This window comes from Schistocerca piceifrons, chromosome 2 (assembly GCF_021461385.2).
Source record: "Schistocerca piceifrons isolate TAMUIC-IGC-003096 chromosome 2, iqSchPice1.1, whole genome shotgun sequence".
NCBI lineage: Eukaryota > Metazoa > Arthropoda > Insecta > Orthoptera > Acrididae > Schistocerca > Schistocerca piceifrons.
In genome coordinates this window covers 553,250,598-553,271,207 of record NC_060139.1, presented here as the reverse complement: position 1 = coordinate 553,271,207, position 20,610 = coordinate 553,250,598, and the positions used below count along the sequence as shown (strand labels likewise).

At 43.4% G+C, this 20,610-nt stretch overlaps 1 protein-coding gene across 2 annotated transcripts in view; it reads left to right on the top strand.

The window, feature by feature from the left end:
* The first annotated feature begins 663 nt into the window (after positions 1-663).
* LOC124777892 overlaps positions 664-20,610 on the top strand; it is a 63,775-nt gene continuing 43,828 nt past the window's right edge. For both annotated transcript variants that reach the window (XM_047253439.1, XM_047253437.1), the window contains exon 1: positions 664-763. In XM_047253439.1, coding sequence (XP_047109395.1) covers positions 697-763 — 67 coding nt within the window. In that variant the 5' untranslated portion in view covers positions 664-696. The remainder of the gene's footprint in view (positions 764-20,610) is intronic.

Genomic DNA, 20,610 nt, shown 5'->3' with positions numbered 1-20,610 from the left:
TGCCAGTCTTTGTGCTTGCCAAACCCTACTTTGGTCAGCATGGCCGTCACGTGAACCTGTGTCACTGCAGTCACAGCTGTTTTCCTGACAGCCGACTGTTGACATGTTCGTGTGTGCAGGAATGCATACGAATAGGCCGAAGGACGTTCTGTTGTTCATATCACTTTGTAGAATGCTGTTAATGTGGATCTCGGGCGTTACGTCGACTGTTGCCGCGAAACCAGGACGGTATTGCGATGAACCACTTTCTGTTCATGTTGAAGCGTTAAAAGATCGACAACATATTCTGCAGATGCGAGCAGGTGTTGTTTACACATAATACAAGATCTTTAGTGACTGTCAGAATCAACGGACAAGTGCCTGGTTAATTTAAATTGCGTCGGTGCAGTGTGTATCGACTTGTTACCTTCACCTTGCAGCCAGTGACAATGACAGATGTGCACCACAGGCACACCTTCTTATCTGCGCCACTATTTGGAGACTTGACAGTTTAATCCGCACGTCAACACTGTCAGCGGAGCGTAGAGCAGGTGCTGCGCGTCACGTAGCGTGTGACGTCACGCGTGTTGGCATTATAGCGCCTAACGAGCCGCGGCGGTAGAGAGGGCGCGAGCGAGGCCGCCCCGCGGTGGCCGACCCGGAGATAAGCGGGCAGCCGCGGCGGCAGGCAGGGAGAGAGGCGGAGGCAGTGCCGCCATGGGCCGCTGGCAGACACTGCCGCTGCTCCTCGCACTCGCCGCCTGCGTCTGCTTACTGCCGGGCGGTGAGTACTCGTTACCGGGGCGAGCCCGTCCAGTGGCGTGCGGTACTGTGTCCTCCGTCTCAACATTCCATATAAACAAATGCGAAAGTTTCTTTCTGTTCGTTAGCACATTTGTTACTCCTTCACGCTGAAACGGCTAGACGTATTTGAAATTTGCTTATAGCCTCAATTAACATACGGGTTACTTTGCGTACACCTACGTATCAAAGGGGTAGGGGTGAGAAAGAAGTGTGGCCCACGACGGGCGAATACCCATCCTGTATTCAAGCAGTATATGTGAATGGCAGCACTTCGTGACTTGCAATAATCTTTACACACAATTTCAAAACTTTGTGAAGATTGCTCTTGTTGACAACCACCCGAAAATTATGAAACGATAAAATTTTATCGTTTAGTACGTTTTTACTGTTCACGCAGTAAAACTTCTTTAATACTAACTGTATTAGCTACACATTTTCTAGACGGTATTACATATACCACCGAATGTACCACCAACATTATAGCTTCCCATGGCACATAGTTCAGTAGAGACGATGTCATAAACACTAAGATTTGCAAAATGAAGAACAAACCGCCTTCAGTCACAAGTTGTGTTTATATGCATTTCGAGCCCTGGAGACTCATCTTCAAGGCTTTTTAGTGTTTTACGTCAGGTTTTTTTTAGTTGTTTACAGTTAAACATTGTATGATGTCTGCTTCTGTTGTGCAGTTGGTATGCACAATACACATCTTTTATTTTGTAGTACATACATAGTCACACACTTTTTCACACATTGTAGTAGCAGTAGCAGTAAACGTTCTTGGTTCGTCTGGGCGCTCAGTTGCTCAACAGCTGCACGCATATCTGCCCGCACGGATCTCCGCATCTGTCGTGCACCCCTGTAATCTAAAATCCGTGGTGCCTCACAGTTGCCATGAAGCCGGTTTCAGATATCGCCAGTTTGCCATTCAGGGTATAGTTTAACGACGGCTTCACATGAACAGTTTACAAACTTAGCCGTTTCGGAAATGCTTCTATCCATTGCCAAAAGTCATTGGTGATGCCGTTTTGGACGTCAGATAAATCGCTCCGTTCCCACATTAGGACAATGATTGCATTGTTTCCGCGTGCTGTGTAACACACTATAGCGTCCTCTCACGCACAATGTAACATGACAGGAGTGTCCTGAAAACGAAAGAATGGAATCAGTGCACATTTCTTCTTCCATTTACCGTCAATGCGATGTGGCCTTTTCACGTCAAAACAATCCAAAATCCGACTGTTGTATAGCGGGCAATGGAGGTCTGCATTTTGTAGGTTACTAGAAGAGATATGTGTTCTGAGAGTCTTTCGCAGAGGTCTACTTCAATAAAATCTTCTCGGTTTGCAAGGCGCGTCGTTACGAATAAAACACTCGAGCTTTCGACAGCTGTCTCCGCTGGGGCGGTCAGTGATTTTTTCAACTCCTGGTGGTGATGACGGAGACAGCTGTCGAAAGCTCGAGTATTTTATTCGTAACGACGCGCCTTGTATACCGAGAAGATTTTATTCACGCTATAAGAGATAGGAAGAAACAAACAAGTCAGTCTGGGTTGGAAGATGCAATTCCGACTATAACAAAAATGAAGTGGGTGTGACTGGAACCTGTAGGTATGAGAATGCATATTATCTGATCAAAGGTGTGCGGACAGCTATTAGTGGACATTAATATGGGGTGTGTCCACCCTTCACACTTATGACTGACGAATATGCTGGAGACCAATTCATTCAAATGTCTGAATGTCTGTGGAGTATTGGCAGCCCCTTCTTCCACAAGAAACGAAACCAGAGGAAGTGATGATTTTGAAAGCTAGGTTCAGGAGCAAAGTCGATGTTCCAACTCATCCAAGAATTTCTCGTTGTTCACGTCGGGACTCGCAGTCGAGTCTATTTCAGAAATGTTATGGTCCACAAATAATTGCCTCGCAGATGCAGCTTTATGTAAAGAGTACATCATACTGATTCAAACAATCAACCTTTCCGAACTGTTCCTCTATTGTATGCAGTACACACTGCTGTATCGTGTTCAGATCCTTCCACTTTTAGCACCTTCTTAAGCGCAATAACGGAATCATACCCTAAATACGAAAAACATCCCCAAACTATACACACTTCCCCCTTACCCGCCGTGGTGGGTTGCTGCACGGTCAGAGGGGCCTTACCACGGTTCGAGCAGCTCCCACTGTCATAGGTTCAAGTTCTCTCTCGCGCATGGGTGTGTGTGTGTCGTCCTTAGCGTAACTTAGTTTAAGTTAGATTTAATAGTGTGTAATCCTAGAGACCGATGACCTTAGCAATTTGATCACAGAGGAACTTACCACAAATTTCCAATTTTTCCTCCTTACCCCACTGTCGACACTACACATGATGGCTGGCAACGTTGTCCAGATGTTCGTCAAATCCATGCCTTTCCATCGGATGGCCACAGGGTACAGCGTGATTCATGATTAGAAATCACTCAATTACAGTCATCCACCGTTCAGTGGCTTCGTTTTTTGTACCACCTATTTCGTCGCTTGGCACTGGCTACAGAAATGTGTTGTTTACGAACGGCTCTTCGATCACTGTACTCCATTCCTTTGAAGTCTTTATACACAGTCATTTAGCTTGATGAACCGTTGACAGTTCTTTGGAGCTCAGGATTGATTCCTTCATCTGATTTCATTCGAATTTTGATAATCACGGTTCCTGTCCATCAGTACATGAGTTCTGCTTAATCACGTTTAAGCTGTGACTGTTCCATCGCGTTTGCACTTTAGGATCACATCACCAACAATCGAATTTGGTAGCCTTAGAAACGTTGACATTTCCCTAATGGATTTGTTATTCAAAAGTCTGTGTGAATGCCTAAGGGACCAAACAGAAGAGGTTATCGGTCCCTAGATTTACACACTACTTAAACTAACTTATGCTAAGAACAACACACACACCCATGCCCGAGGGAGGATTCGAAACTACGGCGGGAGGGGCTTCGCAATCTGTGACATGGTGCCTCAAACCGAGCGGCCACTCCGCGCGGTGATTTGTTATTCGGACGACATTCAATGACTAGTGCACTTCTGAAGTCAATGAGCGCTGCTGATCGACCCACTCTGCTGGTGCCGCTTCCCTATTTACGACACAGCACTCCCTTAGTCCTTTTATACTGGCCGGTCTGCCTTTTGTAGCATCTAGTGCGGTGAATCCCACATTACACAGCGTTGTCCGGTGCTTATCATCAGATAGGGTATGCTACATGCATAACGGAAATTCTCTGTTTGATTCGAGTGTTTTTGCTAGAGAGATAAAATAAGCAGTTACTAACATCTCATTTAGACTGTGAATTGGCATCACTTTGGCCCAGTAAGATGGATGTAGAGGAAGTATGGGCAAAGTTTAAGCAGATTATAAATCATTGTCTGGAGAATTATGTGCCTAGTAAGTGGATAAAGGATTTAAAAGACCATCTATGGTTTAATATCGATATTCGGCTGACGCTTAGGAAGCAGGGGCAGTTGCACTCTCGGTTCAAAAGGGAACACATAAATGACGACAAGCGAAGGTTAATAGAGATTCGTTCGTCTGTGAAAAAATCTATGCGCGAAGGGCACAACAACCTCCACAGTCACATCTTAGCTGAAGATCCGGCAGACAACCCGAGGAATTTCTGGTCGTATGTAGAACCACTAAGCGGGTCTACGGTTTCCATTGAGTCAATTGTTAACCAGTCTGGTGTGGCAGTTGAAGATAGCAAAACGAAAGCCGAAGTTTGAAATTTCATGTTCACGAAATCGTTCTCACAGGAGAATCTTTCAAACACACCATCATTTGACCATCCGGCAAACTCCTGTATGGCATACCTAGCATAGATAAACAACAGAAAGATTTGAAAGAAAATAAATCACCAATTCGATGTTACAAAGAGTATTCTACGGCATTGGCTCATTATCTAGCTCACATTTATCGTGAATTTCTTTCAGAGCACCAAGTCCCAAGCGGCTAGAAAAAATTGCAAGTGACTCCAGTACATAAGAAAGCTAAAAGAAGGGACCCGCAAAATTACAGTCCAATATCCCTATCTTCTGTATGCTGCAGAATCCTTGAACATGTTGTCAGTTTGAATATAATAAACTTTCTTGAGACTGAGAAGCTTATGTCCACGAATCAGCATGATTTTAGAAAGACTCGCTCTTGTGAAATTTATCTTGCCCTTTTCTGACATGATGTACAGCGAACTATGGATGAAGAGCTACAGGCAGATTCCATATTGCTAGTTTTCCAGAAAGCATTTGACAGGGTGCCCCATTGCAGACTGTTAATGAAGGTACGAGCACATTGAATAAGTTCACAGATGTGTGAGAGCCTCCAGGAATTCTTAAATAATAGAACCCAGTGTATTGTCCTCGACAGCGACTGTTCATCAGAGACAAGGGTATAGTCGGTAGTGACCGAGGGAAGTGTGATAGGACCGCTGTTGTTCTCTACATGCATAAATGATGATGTGGTGGTGGTCGTGATGATAATGATGATTACTTTGGTAATGAAGTAACACACATTTTGTTAGTCCAGTAGCGTCAAAATTTGAAACAAACATTGGCTTCACATATCGATCATTCCATATATTTCATTTGAATTATCGCCAGTGTCATTCTCATTCGGGTGACTGGTTACGAATTTCTGTGTTCGTTATATCTGTGAAGTTCGACTCCTTGACCATATTTCACCATCATATGCACAGCTGTCCTGGCTACATGCAGAAAAGCGCAGACTTCCACACTCACTGTTTCCTCTACTGTCTTATCAACGAACACATTATCTCATATCTCTCCTCGAACTTAACGATCTTGTCTGAACAATATGGCAGGAACACCCATTGCCATCACAGCAAAATCCATTCTGTCCCACATCACCCTTCAGCCACTTTCTCGGAGTACTTCTCAGTAGCAGAAACCCAACTCTGGAATAACCTCCTGCACTATATTAGAGAACTGAATGACATCTCCAGCTTTATAAGGTAGGTAATAAGGATTAGCACTGTCCCTGTAACCACTCGTTCCCTTGTACATCCTTCTTTCAAACTAGATCTTTCTCATTTCCCAGTATGCATAGTGGATGCAGTCTCCTTAAACAAACATTTTCCAGAACTCGCTATATCAGTAAACATCTATTTTGTACAGCTATAAATTCCATTTACACCTGTCACTATTATTATTGGTTTATTATTGTCAGAATTACAGTATCATGATTATTATTATTGGTGTTATCATTATTGTTGGCAACAGCTCCAGTAGTATAAGTACTGAATGCATTAACTTTATTGAAACTTCCTCGCAGATTAAAACTGTGTGCCCGACCGAGACTCGAACTCGGGACCTTTGCCTTTAGCGGGCAAGTGCTTTACCATCTGAGCTACCGAACTACGACTCACGCCCGGTACTCACAGCTTTACTTCTGCCAGTTTCTCGTCTCCTACCTTCCAAACTTTACAGAAGCTCTCCTGCGAACCTTGCAGAACTAGCACTCCTGAAAGAAAGGATATAGCGGAGACATGGCTTAGCCACAGCCTAGGGGATGTTTCCAGAATGAGATTTTCACTCTGCAGCGGAGTGTGCGCTGATATGAAACTTCCTGGCAAATTAAAACTGTGTGCCCGACCGAGACTCGAACTCGGGACCTTTCTCGGGTAAGTGCTCTACCGAAATATCGTGCAAGTACGACGCTGATATCCGGCAGAACACCCGACAACCCAAGATGTTATAATTATATGAGTAGGGTACATTTTTGAAATGAACTCAAGCTTTATTCGAACCTTTCGGCAATTGTATCATCTGAATTGGGAGGTCGGTAAAAGGATGCAATTGTTATTTTATTCCGGTTGCCAAGAATGACTTCGGCTCATATTAACTCAAAAGAACTTAATTCCGGCTTTAGCCAGATTTCTGTGCCTATAGCGATTTGAGCATCAATTCTTTCTATTAGAGCTTGGAGCTGTGGTACTTTCCCAACTTAGCTATGACTATTTGCAACTGTTATACCGATGGCTCCTGTACCTACGTTCTTCCTGTGCTTGGTCTGCACCCTTTATGACTGAAACCCTTTTTGTGCTTTCCTGAGACCCTTTAACCTAAAAAACCTCCCTGCCCACGCCACACAGTCCCTGCTACTCGTGTAGTCGCCTCCTGCGTATAGGGGACTCTTGATCTATTCAGCTGAACCCGTAATCCAACCGCCCTATGGCGCAAGTCGAGGAATCTGCAGAACTTTCTAAGCCTCTGATTCAGATCCTCCACTCGGTTCTGTACTAGAGGTCCGCAATCGGTCCTGTCTACTATGCTGCAAGTGATGAGCTCTGCTTTCATCTCGCAAGCGAGACTCGCAGCCTTTGCCACTTCTATAACCGCTCGAAACCAGAGAGAATCCCTTCCGATCCAAGGCGACACACATCGCTGGAACCGACGTGAGGCGCCACCTGCAACTGGCTGCACCCTGTGCTCTCCATGGCGTCTGGAATGACCCGTTCCAAGTGTAGAATGACTTCACCCAGTATGCACATGGAGTGCACATTGGCTTTCTACTCCTTCTCTGTAGCCATGTCCCTAAGGGGCCCCATAACGCACCTAACATTGGAGCTCCCAACTACCAATAATCTCACCCTCTGTAATTGCCCAGATCTTGTAGGCTGAGAGGTTTCCTTTGCAACAGGACAGGGGACTGTATCTTGCTGACAGTGTCAGTCGCAGACAATACCTGGAACCTGTTTGTCAGACCAACTGGGGGGTCTTACGTGCGGCCCCCTGGGAAGACTTTCAGCGCTTGCCACGGCCCCGGTGAGGACCGATCGGAGGAAATCGGACGTGAAGGATGCCCGATGGATCCCCTCGGCCGGCCCACAACAGTGATGCCCATCCACTGCAGCTTCAAGCTGCGTAACCAAAACCATCACAGCCTGTAGCTGAGGGCGAAGTGTCACAACTCGGCTCGCTTCCACATACAACTGTCACAGTCCCTAGTCCCTATCCATAATAGAGACTGTGGTGTCACCGCCAGACACCACACTTGCTAGGTGGCAGCCATTAAATCGGCCGCGGTCCGTTAGTGTACGTCGGACCCGCGTGTCGCCACTATCAGTGATTGCAGACCGAGCGCCGCCACACGGCAGGTCTAGAGAGACTTCCTAGCACTCGCCCCAGTTGTACAGCCGACTTTGCTAGCGATGGTTCACTGACAAATTACGCTCTCATTTGCCGAGACGATAGTTAGCATAGCCTTCAGCTACGTCATTTGCTACGACCTAGCAAGGCGCCATTATCATTTGATATTTATCTTGTGTTGCATGTACCGTCAGACCGATGTTCACCAATTATGGATTAAAGTTAAGTATTCCAGAAGCTACGTACCTTTTTTGCTAGTATAATTACTTTAACTGTGCCAGACCTCACGCCAGCCTGCGTGAGCTTAAAAGCGTGCCTTTCGGATTCCTCTTCTAGTGGCTTGGCTGTCTTGCCAAGTTACAACAGAGACCGTGGAAAACTGCACTACTAACACAAACGGACTACCTATACGTGTTGCGGAAGTCTACTGGAGACTGATGAAAACGCAAGAAAAGTGTATAATAAATTAGATTAATACGCAGAGATTCACAAACGGAACTACCAAAGCACTAAGGTGAGACTAAATAATTCGCCCCTGATTTGTAACTTGAAATATGTCACAAAATCGGTTTACTTTCCGACGCAAACGAAAACGCGAGAACTGTGTCTATTAGATATTAAATTGACACGCAGAAACTAAAGAAAATAAACTATCAAAGCATACAGATGAAATTATACAACTCGCTCCGGGTTAGGAACTCGTAAAAATTACAAACTCAGTTCCTTCCATGTTGCTGCTTCTGTCTCGGCCGGCTGCTGCTGACTGACTAATATTAACAGCGGTAAATATTTATTTAATTAATATATTTTCAAAATAGGCTATTCGTCATTCAGTGAGAACCTTTTCACAATACCATTGGGTAAAAACAAGTTATGATATCTTAAACGGTTCCGGAGATATCTGAGGCGAATGACTCTTCATAATTCTTGTTTTCGTAGTATTTATTATATGCATTCTGATTCTGTACTATAGTGTGAATTGTATTTAGTTCTGAAGCAGCGCTAGTTTGCTTAATCCTGTGAGGGTGTTAAATAGCGCTCCCTGGTGGCTATAACAATAACGGCAAGAGTAACTTCCACATTTGGAATTTACAAAATTATTTTTAAAGAGTAATCCCAGTAAACCCAGACTAGCTGTCTGTGAGATCTCAGAATATTAAGATCAAGTAAAATTTCAGACGAAATCAACGATATACTGCTCGTGATTTCATTTAGTAGCTCATTTAGTGCCTGCTGTTATTCCAAGAGATCATGCAAATATATGAAAGACTTACTGATGATTTATATATCTGACTACTTGAAGTAATGGAAATTGATGTGGGTTCATTTCGATGAAATTATGCAAACCCCCGTCGACATGAGCTGTGTCATCTGATCCGAAGATGAGTTATTAACTAAGTAGAGTGATTATTGATGTAATGTTTTTATGGATCCGTTAAGTTCATTGTCATATCCTAGAGCTGAAATGATTGCACCTTTATTCATTTATATGTAAATTTTATGTATTTTTATTGCTGTCATTTGCCGTTAAATTTAGTATGCAAAGACTTTTGATACATCTTCCATTCAGAAGGTCAGTAGAAAAAAAAAAAGAGAACAGCAGAACACTGCTCCTGACAGCTGCTTCTCCGTGACACATTAAAATTCATGGAATGTAAATTCATTTTTTCCCGCTTCCAGACAACATTTTACGGTTACATAAAAAGAATTTCTACGGTACCAGCAACGTCGTTTGGTGAATAACGATTTGCTTCTTAAGAGACATTCGAGCGTTACAGAATCTTAAGGAAGTCTGTACACTTCCAAGTCTCTGCATTCATATTCTTTGGAGAATAAGCACTTTTAAACCTCCTCATAATGGTTCTTTTATTTTACGGCCCCCAATCAGCGAGAATATTAGAGCATTCTAGGGATGAGGTTCAAAATGGCTCTAAGCACTATGGGACTTAATATCTGAGGTCATCAGTCCCCTAGAACTTAGGACTACTTAAACCTACCAAACCTAAGGACATCACACACATGCATGCCCGAGGCAGGATTCGAACCTGCGACCGTAGCGGTCGCGCGGTTCCAGACTGAAGCGCCTAGAACCGCTCGGCCTATAGGGATGATGGAGGGAATATCTGACAGACTAAGTGCAGTAACCATCCATGCATTGATTAAGGAAACGCGTAATTTTTATTTATTTCTACTCCCAAAATTATTCTGAAATTTAATTCTTACTTCCAAAAGTTCTGTAGTAGAGCATTCTACAGTAACGCATATGTCACAGACCGCACCCTCTTGCCGGAAATACGGCATGGGATAATGTACTTCTAACTCCAAAAGCACTGGAACAATAAGAGGTGATTAAGGCCTAGTAATTCGAATGTCTTCAGACGTAATATTTGGAGTGTCCGGTGGTGATAAGCTTTCACGATGTTTTGGAACTGCGTTATACAGAGTGAAGCGGAAAACAAGTTACCGAAGAGATATCCAAAAGGAATGAATACACCGAGGTGCGGTTTTCGTTAAGTTATAGTGGACATTATGAAGAATTAGGTGAAAATTACAAGTAACTCTTTTCGTTTATAATCGCCGAGATTTGAGCCTATTGTTTTTCATTATAATATACTCTTTTCTGTGGCACCTGCAAAAAGTTTCTAAGAGAATATCAACGACATGACATATACGAGAACTGACCATATGGTATCAAGGTAACAGCGCGGCAAACCACTGTCCCACAGTGAGGAGAAGAGGTTTCACAAACGTCTTGCTTATTATACCAAATGTAACCAGACCCGTAACTCAGGTGTGGTTCTTGTGTTGCCTGTGCGCCTGCATTCCATCAGTCCGCGTTCTGCAGTTGTAGCAGTATGATAACTTGCTCATATAGCCACTGAGACACTCACAGTGTATACGACAGTCGAAGAAGTGTACATCGTTACGGCGAATGTCGTCAAAGCATTAGAGCAGCTGTGCCGGTGAGTGATGACGAGTATTCAGGTCGTGCCAAGCACTCAGAATCTGACTCTGTAAATTTTGTGTTAGCAGAATAGCCAACACCGTGTTACGAGTGGAGGCCGAAATGCACGCGTTTTAGCTCACACAGGCTGGCATGAGAAGGGAAGAACTATACCGATGTGAGGTCTGGAACATGACAAGGAATGAGAATTCAGAAAGCGGACGTAATTAGTTTGATGCTTAACTTTAATCCATTAATGATGAACGTCGCTCTTGACGGTACATGATTCACACACAATATTATCGTTCAGAATACATTCTTGCAGATAGTAATTATAGTAGCTGAATATGGCGCCTTGCTAGGTCGTAGTAAATGACGTAGCTAAAGGCTACGCTAAACTGTCGTCTCTGCAAATGAGAGCGTATGTAGACAGCGAACCATCACTAGCAAAGTCGGCTGTACAACTGGGGCGAGTGCTAGGGAGTCTCTCTAGACTAGACCTGCCGTGTGGCGGCGCTCGGTCTGCAATCACTGATAGTGGCGACACACGGGTCCGACGCATACTAACGGACCGCGGCCGATTTAAAGGCTACCACCTAGCAAGTGTGGTGTCTGGCGGTGACACCACAGCAAACATTATAAAAATTTCTAGAAACTGGAAGTGTAGAGAATAAAATACGCTGAGGGAAAAGAAGAGCAACTGATGAACGAAATGAAACTAACATTTTAACACCAGTAACACACAGTGAAAATGTCACTAAGAGGCACCTTGGAAGTACGAAAGAGATCACCCAAACGGCTGTTCTCCGCGAACATTACATTCCATCGCATTTTATTCTCTTCACGGTACGGAGCATGAACAGTTTCATGGCAATGACTTCAAAAACTGCTTACAGGTCTCCGAATTTAATCCGCGAAAAGTGGAAAGTGATTCGGCATATCTCTGCGAAATATTATTTAAGGTAGAAGCATCGTTCACAAACCATGGGTAAGTCAATCTGTGCAAATGCACTAACTGTCATTTGAAAACGCACGCTGGCTCAAAGAAGTTGGCGAAAACAACGCTCTTCGTCTATCAACGTTTGGTGCGTGTTTTTCGAGACCTGCATCACTGGCCTCCGTTTTATTGTTGAGAACGTAATTACATTCATGTATCTCGAGTTCCTAAGATAAACTGCTATTGGCAGTTACCAACATGACGCATATCCCTCCCACTCCTCACATGTAATGACATACCTTCTTAACCAAACATTTGGAGAACGATGGATCAGCCGTTGAGGAAACGGAAAATGGTCTGCACACTCACCAAACATAACTCTTTTGAACTTTCATCTGCGGGGAAAATTAAAACAATAGGACTATTAGGAAACACAGACGACTCCGATGACATGATATACCGTATAACACAGGCCTGTGCTGCCGTTAACTCCAGATGAAAATTGACTTGCAGTATTGTTTCTTCAGAATACTTTTATAATGTGTAGCTATGCTCAGGACGGACATTTTGAGCACTTGGTGTGACAGCCGTGATAATAAACACACGAACCAGGCCAGAGTTACGTGCTTGCCCGCATTTTGTGTACTACGGTAGACTTTTGTGGAACGTCTCCTTACAGCGAGTCAGTGGCCTGTAGCGCTGTCACCTTGATACTATTTGGTCAGGTCCCATACATGTTATGTCGTTGAAATTCTCTTAGGAGCTTCTTTCAATTGCCACAGAAAAATTGTATAGATCCATTAGCAAAGAGAAGTCAGTGTCATAATTCGGAGCAATAAATGATAAAAATTACTAGCGAACGTCATGGAATTCGCCTTATTGTCGACCATAACTTGGTGAAAACCGCCTCTCGACATATTTTTTCACTTTGAATATATTTGGGATGGCGTGCCTTACCTGCGTCACAATGTGCAACTGCCGGCTGTGTTATTTATTTGTTCTAAAAATCTATTTCGTTCTATAATCAAACCATCTTCGTGTTGTCTGTATCCAGTGTCACAGATAACATGAAGAATGTCCGAAAATAGGCCGAAATCTGTTCTTAGAACGCCGACCAGGATGGCCGAGCGGTTCTAGGCGCTACAGTCTGGAACCGCGCGACCGCTACGGTCGCAGGTTCGAATCCTGCTTCGGGCATGGGTGTGTGTGATGTCCTTAGGTTAGTTAGGTTTAAGTAGTTTTAAGTTCTAGGGGACTGATGACCTTAGAAGTTACGTCCCATAGTGCTTAGAGCCATTTGAACCATTTGTTCTTAGAACAAAGAAACAGCACAGCATACAGCACGCTAAAAAACCATATGTAGTATTCCTGAAGGAGGCAGTATAGCTCAAAACCAGAAGAAAAGTTTCTATATTCATTTGTCCGAAACCAGTACTGTTGATATTATCGTGCTCTGATTCCCATCCGTCTGTTACGTACAAGTAGACACTATAGGTAATGCTACATACTGTTGCCACGCATCGAGTGACGGCCTTCAGCCCTTCTACGCAGTGAGTCAAGCACTATTCCTGTATCAAAGACACCTGTCTCCATTTGGATTGCGTCACATGCAACAGTTGGTCACACGCTCCCGTAACGTGTACGCGTTGTCGTAGGGTTAGGCATACGCCGATGCTTTTAAACCTCCCCATAGCTATGAATCCAGCGGCTTCAGCTCCGGTGAAAGTGAAGGCCAGGCCATGATAATGGACCTCCTCGATCAGTCCATCGCCCAAGGTTCGTAGCGGGGAGATGCTGTCAACCGATTCGTAGGAAAAGAGTTGCACGTCGTTGCCTTTTTGAAATGGTAGTTTTATCGAACTGCGCAGGTAATGAACTGCGCAGGTAATGAACTGCGCAGAAGTCGGCGATACGCAGCACCTGTCATCCTATCCGGTAATGTTTATGTCCCTATGAGTCCGTCACCGACAAATCTTACATGTACATTCATGGACAAAACGAGCGAGACCCCTAGCCTTTTCGTTATGCTGATCCGCACAGCTTTGAAGTCTGCTACACAGCATAACAGGCAAGGCGACGAAGTGCTACCAACATATGATGCACAGGCGTGAAATTGAAAAACTATCCGAACTTTGTCAGACTGTTTTCAATCATGTGTAAAACTATATTAACGCTGATTAGTGTGTTAAACACAACACGGAAATATAAAATATAAATCAAAGAAGAAACGCTAATTAGTATGAACTGTACTAACAAAAATGAATTCGGTTCTAGGTGTGAACCGCAGCGGACGGAAAACGGAGCAGCAACGCTCCAGAAGGTCGCAGGGAATGGGCCTGCAGCCGTTGGTGGAGGGGGAAGGCCATAGGCATAAATACTGGACCAGGTCCACTCGAAGAGCAGTCTCAGGTCGCACCTGATGAAGGTTACGAGCTACGTGACCGAAATATCGTGCAAGTACGACGCTGATATCCGGCAGAACACCCGACAACCCAAGATGTCATTAGATCGCCGGGAAAGCCTGAAGAGTTACATATAATTATAGTTAGTGGTGACTTTAATTTACCCTTGATATGTTGGTGAATATATATATTTAAATCCGGAGGTACGCATAAAATATAATCTGAAATTGTGCTACATTAATTCTCTGAAAATTATTTCGAGCAGTGAGTTCATGAGCCCAGGCGTGTGGTAAACGGCTGTGAAAACTCACTTGACCTCTTAGCAACTAATAATCCTGAATTAATAACGAGCGTCAAAACCGATTCAGCGATTAGTGAACACAGGGTTGTCGTAGCGAGACTGAATATTGTAACCACTAAATCCTCGAAAAATAAACGAAAAGTATACCTATTCAAAAAGGTAGATAAAAATTCACTTGACGCCTGCCTAAGAGATAATCTCCACTCCTTCCAAATTAACAATATATAAGTGTAGACCAGAAGTGGCTTGAATTATCGTAGTAATTGACAGATTTACACGAAATATATTAACAAACGACGGAGCTGACCCTCCTTGGTACACAAGGCGGGTCAGAACACTGTTGCAGAAACAACGAATAAAACATGCGAAATTTAAACGGATGCAAAATCTCCAAGACTGGCGATCTTTTACAGAAGCTCGAAATTTGGCGCGGGCTTCAATGTGAAATGGTTATAATAGTTTCCACAACCAAAATTTGTCTCCAAACCTGGCAGAAAATCGGAAAATATTCTGGTTGTATGTGAAGTATGCTAGCGGCAAGACACATTCAATGCCTTCTCTGCGCGATAGCAAAACCTAATATTATTAACAACAGTGCTGCCAAAGCAGAGTTACTAAACACAGCGTTCGGAAATTCCTTCAGCAAAGAAGACGAAGTAAATATTCCAGAATTCGAATCAAGAACAGCTACAAACACGAGTAACGTAGAAATAGATATCCTTGGAATAGTGAAGCAACTTAAATCACTTAACAAAAGCAAGCCTTCCGGTCCAGAGTACATACCAGTTAGGGTCCTTTCAGAGTGTGCTAATACAATAGGTCCAAAGTTAAGAATCATATACAACCGTCGCTCAACGAGAGATTCGTACCCAAAGACTGGAAAGTTGCACAGGTCACGCCAATATTCAAGATAGGTACTAGGAGTAATCCACTAAATTACAGGCCCATGTCATTACTGTTGATACGCAGCAGGATTCTGGAGAATATATTGTATTCGAACATTATGCATTACCTCGAAGAGGTCTATTGTCACACTGTGAAACACAACTACCTGTTTGCTAACACGAAGTGTTGAGTGCTACTGACAAGGGATTGCAAACTGATTCCGTATTTCTAGATTTCCAGAAGGCTTTTGACACTGTACCACACAAGCAGCTTGTAGTGAAATGACGTAATTATGGAATTTCGTCTCAGTTATGTGACTGGATTCGTGATTTCCTGTCAGAGGTCACAGTTCGTAGTAACTGACGGAAAATCATCGATTACAAGAGGAGTGATTTCTGGCGTTCCCCAAGGTAGTGTTATAGGCCCATTGCTGTTCCTTACCTATATAAAAGGTTTAAGAGACAATGTGAGAAGCCGTCTTAGGTTGTTTGCAGATGACACTGTCGTTTATCGACTAGTAAAGTCATCAGAAGTTCAAAACAAACTGCAAAACGATTTAGAAAAGATAATGAATGGTGCAAGAATTGATAATTGACTCTAAATAAGTGTGAGATCATCCACATGACTGCTAAAAGGAACCCCTTAAACTTCGATTACACGATAAAACAATCAGATCTAAAAGCCGTAAATTCAACTAAATACCTAGGAATTACAATTACGAACAACGTAAATTGGAGGGAACACACAGAAAATCTTGTGAGGAAGGCTAACCAAAGACTGTGTTTTATGGCATGTCACTTAGAAAATGTGACAGATCTACGAAAGAGACTGCCTACACTACGCTTGTCCGTCCTCTTTTAGAATACTGCTGCTTGATGTGGGATCCTTACCAGATAGAACTGACGGAGTACATCGAGAAGTTCAAAGAAGGGCAGCACGATTTGCATTATCGTTAAATAAGGGAGAGAGTGTTACTGAAACGATACGCGATTTAGGGTGGACTTCATTAAAAGAAAGGCGTTTTTCGTTGCGGCGGAATCTTCTCACGAAATTTCAATTATCAACTTTCTCCTGCGAGTACGAAAATATTTTGTTGACGCCGACCTACATAGGGAGAAACGATCATCATAATAAAGCAAGAGAAATCAGAGCTAGCACGGACATATACAGGTGTTCAGTTTCCTCCACGCACTATACGAGATTGGAATAATAGAAATTATTGTGAAGGTGGTTCAATGAACCCTCTGTCAGGCACTTAACTGTAATTTGCAGACTATCCATGTAGATGTAGATGTTATGCATTTGTCCTTGTTTCCGCAGTGAGTCTTTAAGATAATGAACTAGATTTACGTCTCTATTAACTGTGAGAAACTGTGCTGCTTGGCGTTGAGTTTTCAGCTTTTGAACGAACTGCACGAATCACTTGTCTCCCGTGGAGCAGGGAGCACATGTTTGCGAAGCAGGTCTCAGTAACGCGTGACGTTCACGCTGATTGTCCTTGGGGTCCGAGTTCCACAAAGGAAAATGGACCAATCATAAACTGTGTCCTGAAGTCACGCCACAGAGGGACGCGTTCACTACGCAGGGGAACTTCATCAAAGATAATTGGTATTGAGGATCCACAGATGCGGGAGTTGTGAGTCTCCACTGTCCCAGTGACCGTAAAGTGTGCTTCATCACTCTTCAAAATGTTGCAAGGGCACATGTCGTCAACTACAACCATTTCAAAGTACTTAAGAGCAATGTCTACTCGTATTTTAGTGTCATGTGGCAAAAGTTTGTACTAATACCATTTCACAACTTTTCAGTTCTTTTCGAACGGTTGACCATGGAATATTCAGCTGTCGTGACACAGCTTGTGCCACTCTTGAATCTCGCTCATTGCGCATAGCATTCTCAGAAACAGTACCTTCTAAGGTGAAAATGGCCGTCGCGCTCTCCAAGGGGCTAACCTAATAATTAGGCGACCGGTCCAATCTGCGTAACTACTAAGATCACCAGATTTGAACCCTATCACGTGGAAATTAACGTTTTTCTTTCATAGAATAATTCGGTTTTTCTCCTCTGCATGTCTTTACAAATGTACGAAGTCTCATTGTGCTACGATCACTCGTTCTTCAGGGGTGCCCTGTCAAGTAGCGAAAGTTTAATTATAACAACCACGTGTTTCTGATATTTTCGTACGACATGCCAGCAGACAGAACGTCATAGTTCATCCAGAAAAGGAAACAACGAATACTGAGGAGCATTCGAGACTGCAGTACAATGTCTTCACTAACATTTATTACACATTACCTGTTTTTAAGTCAGTTCAAATGGCTCTGAGCACTATGGGACTTAACATCGGAGGTCATCAGTCCCCTTGACTTAGAACTACTTAAACCTAACCAACCTAAGGACATCACACACATCCATGCCCGAGGCAGGATTCGAACCTGCGACCGTAGCTGTCACGCGGTACCGGACGGAAGCGCCTAGAACCGCTCGGCCACCGCAGTCGGCTGTTTTTAAGTCAGTTGTTTAAAATTACTCGTACTTTAGTGTTGATACATCCTGGAGCTACAACTGAATGCGAGTGAAACGATTAAGCCTTGTAAGACTAAAACGATACCACAGACCAATCACAGCCTCTGCAAAACTGTCGGCTTTCTGATGGTGCTGCATTGTCGGACTTATTGGAAAAACATCTATGTAAGTTGTTTTGAAAACATCTGATGGAACTTCTAGAGACTCCGACATACAAAATTATAAGGAGGTCTCCACCTCATTGTAACTTACTCTCATCTGTGTCTTTCAATAGTGATCCTGGAGTCGAGCCACTATTGAGGGAAACACAGTATCCTCTTGGGAAAAGATGAACAGCAAGCTGATCTATTCGATCTATACACTCCGGATACCTAAGTTTTGACAGCTACTCACTGCTGATTGCTTCTTAGGCCTTAGTATCTGCACGGACGTCAATGGATGGTGACGTGATGTATTGTGATTTATACGCTCCAGATGCATATGCAAATATTGATGAAGCTCATTCACTGGCAGCTGTATAATCACTACGCCCGGCCAGGCGTAAATAGGTCAAACAGTTTGACCCACTAATTGCAAAGCAACGGCCAGCCTCTCGTCCTCTCCCTACTTTAACTTGAAGAGGAAAATCTGACTACTGGTAATGGCAGTACCTGCTAGCTGAGAGAGTTCAGCAACGACATATCTTCTTAGACTTTGTACGTGTTCATATCTACCTAACGTTTATTTGTAGGATGTCGGCGAGCCCTCATAAACACAACTGTGTAGATTTCGAAATACGAGACTCCCCTGGATACACTTAACTTTTTAATGTCGAGGTTTCTGTCCGTATGTGCTGGTGTACGGCTTCTCCTGATATCTGAGATTCTTTTACTGTTACGCTAGCGATGAATGACTGTATAAAAATCTTTTCACCCGAAAACGTTTGTTTGCTCGTCGATCGAACTACTTTCTCGTGTGTCATAATACCGTCATGTTTACCTCTCTAATAATTACGATTCAAATAATGAGCAAACAATGGTTAAGCCCCCAAAGGATAGGCCATTTCTGTACTTATTTATCGCGGAGTGTCTGTTTTGCCTCGGACATCATTGTAACAGTATGGGCACATGTGCGATATTGCTACATTACATTCGGTGACATTACATTGGGTGACCTGCGCTCCGGATGGGGATGAAATGATGATGAAGACAGCACAACACCCAGTCAGTGAGCGGAGATAATTCCCGACCCAGCCGGGAATCGAACCCAGGCCCGTAGGACGGCAATCCTGACCACTCAGCTATCGGGGCGGACATTGCAGCTGAGATTAAGATCTATGAATGCAACATACACACATTGAATCCCAATACAAGATGGCTGACATAAATAGTGTTCTCATAAAATTATTTCAAACGAAACTACTGGTTAAGCTGGAATTAGACAGCATGTGTCAACCTACCAATGACACTGTTAGGCAGGCATTGGTCTTCTTCAGCTGAAACCGTTTCTTTTCAGGTAGTGGCTTGTCATGCATTTGGTATGGAGTCAACCGGACCATGATATCAGGATTAAACTACCAAACTCGTCTAAAAAAAAAAGATATACCATAAATTTGCATAAAATATGAAACCTTACAATGTTGTTGCCTTATATATACATCAAAAGATAACGTGTGGTGAGATATCGGATTTTGTGAAGGCAGTGTATTTTGGTAGTTATGTTTACATTCTTATTGATGTTTTAATAAATTAAGGTAGATTGAATTATATTCTCGTGTGAAAGTAGTTGTCTGTCTCGAGGTATTACTACCTTCTGTGTCGAGTGAGATGAGTAAATTAAAAATGGCTGTTATCTCAAAATAAAACTCCCACAAATATAAGTGTTGCGTTGGTCTTTTTTCAAAGTTGGCATGTCTAGCTCATGAAAGCTAAGGTCCACAAAACCGATCACCTCAGTGAATGTAATTTGGTTTCCATAACCAACTTTTTTATTTCTTGAAAATTTAGATTGTGAGAAACGTAAGGCTTCCGGTCAGAAGCAAAGATCAGATGCTTTTCGAATGACTGCATTACAACAATTATTGACAGAAAGAGCGATGCATTCAACAGAATTATGTCGTGAAGTATATTGAGTTGAAGGGTCTGGTAAACTGGGATTACGCCACAGAAGCAAGAATAGCAGTATACGCCACCGCCTCTAATGACCGCCTTGCCGACGGGACGTTAAACTCTAATCCTCCTTCTTCTACAATATGCCAGCATCAGCTTGTTTTCCATACCCCTCTGTGCCACGGTACACTATTCATGCGTCTGGCACGTCTTCTGTGAAGCTGTAGTTGCGGACTTCATTAGGCTCAAAATGGTTCAAATGGCTCTGAGCACTATGGCACTTAACTGCTGTGGTCATCAGTCCCATAGAACTTAGAACTACTTAAACCTAACTAACCTAAGGACATCACATACACCCATGCCCGAGGCAGGATTCGAACCTGCGACCGTAGCAACAGCGCGGCTCCGTACTGGAGCGCCTAGAACCGCACGGCCACCGAGGCCGGCCTTTATTAGACGCCCCGCCGTATTTGTGGTTCGGCGTTGTGACAGTACGAACAGGTCGCGACTGCGAAGACAGCCAAGTGCTCCGAGTAATGAACGGACTGTTGTGTCGAACTTCTGAAACCCCTCTCGCTCACTTGACTCCCGTCAATGGAAACCGTACTTATGTTTA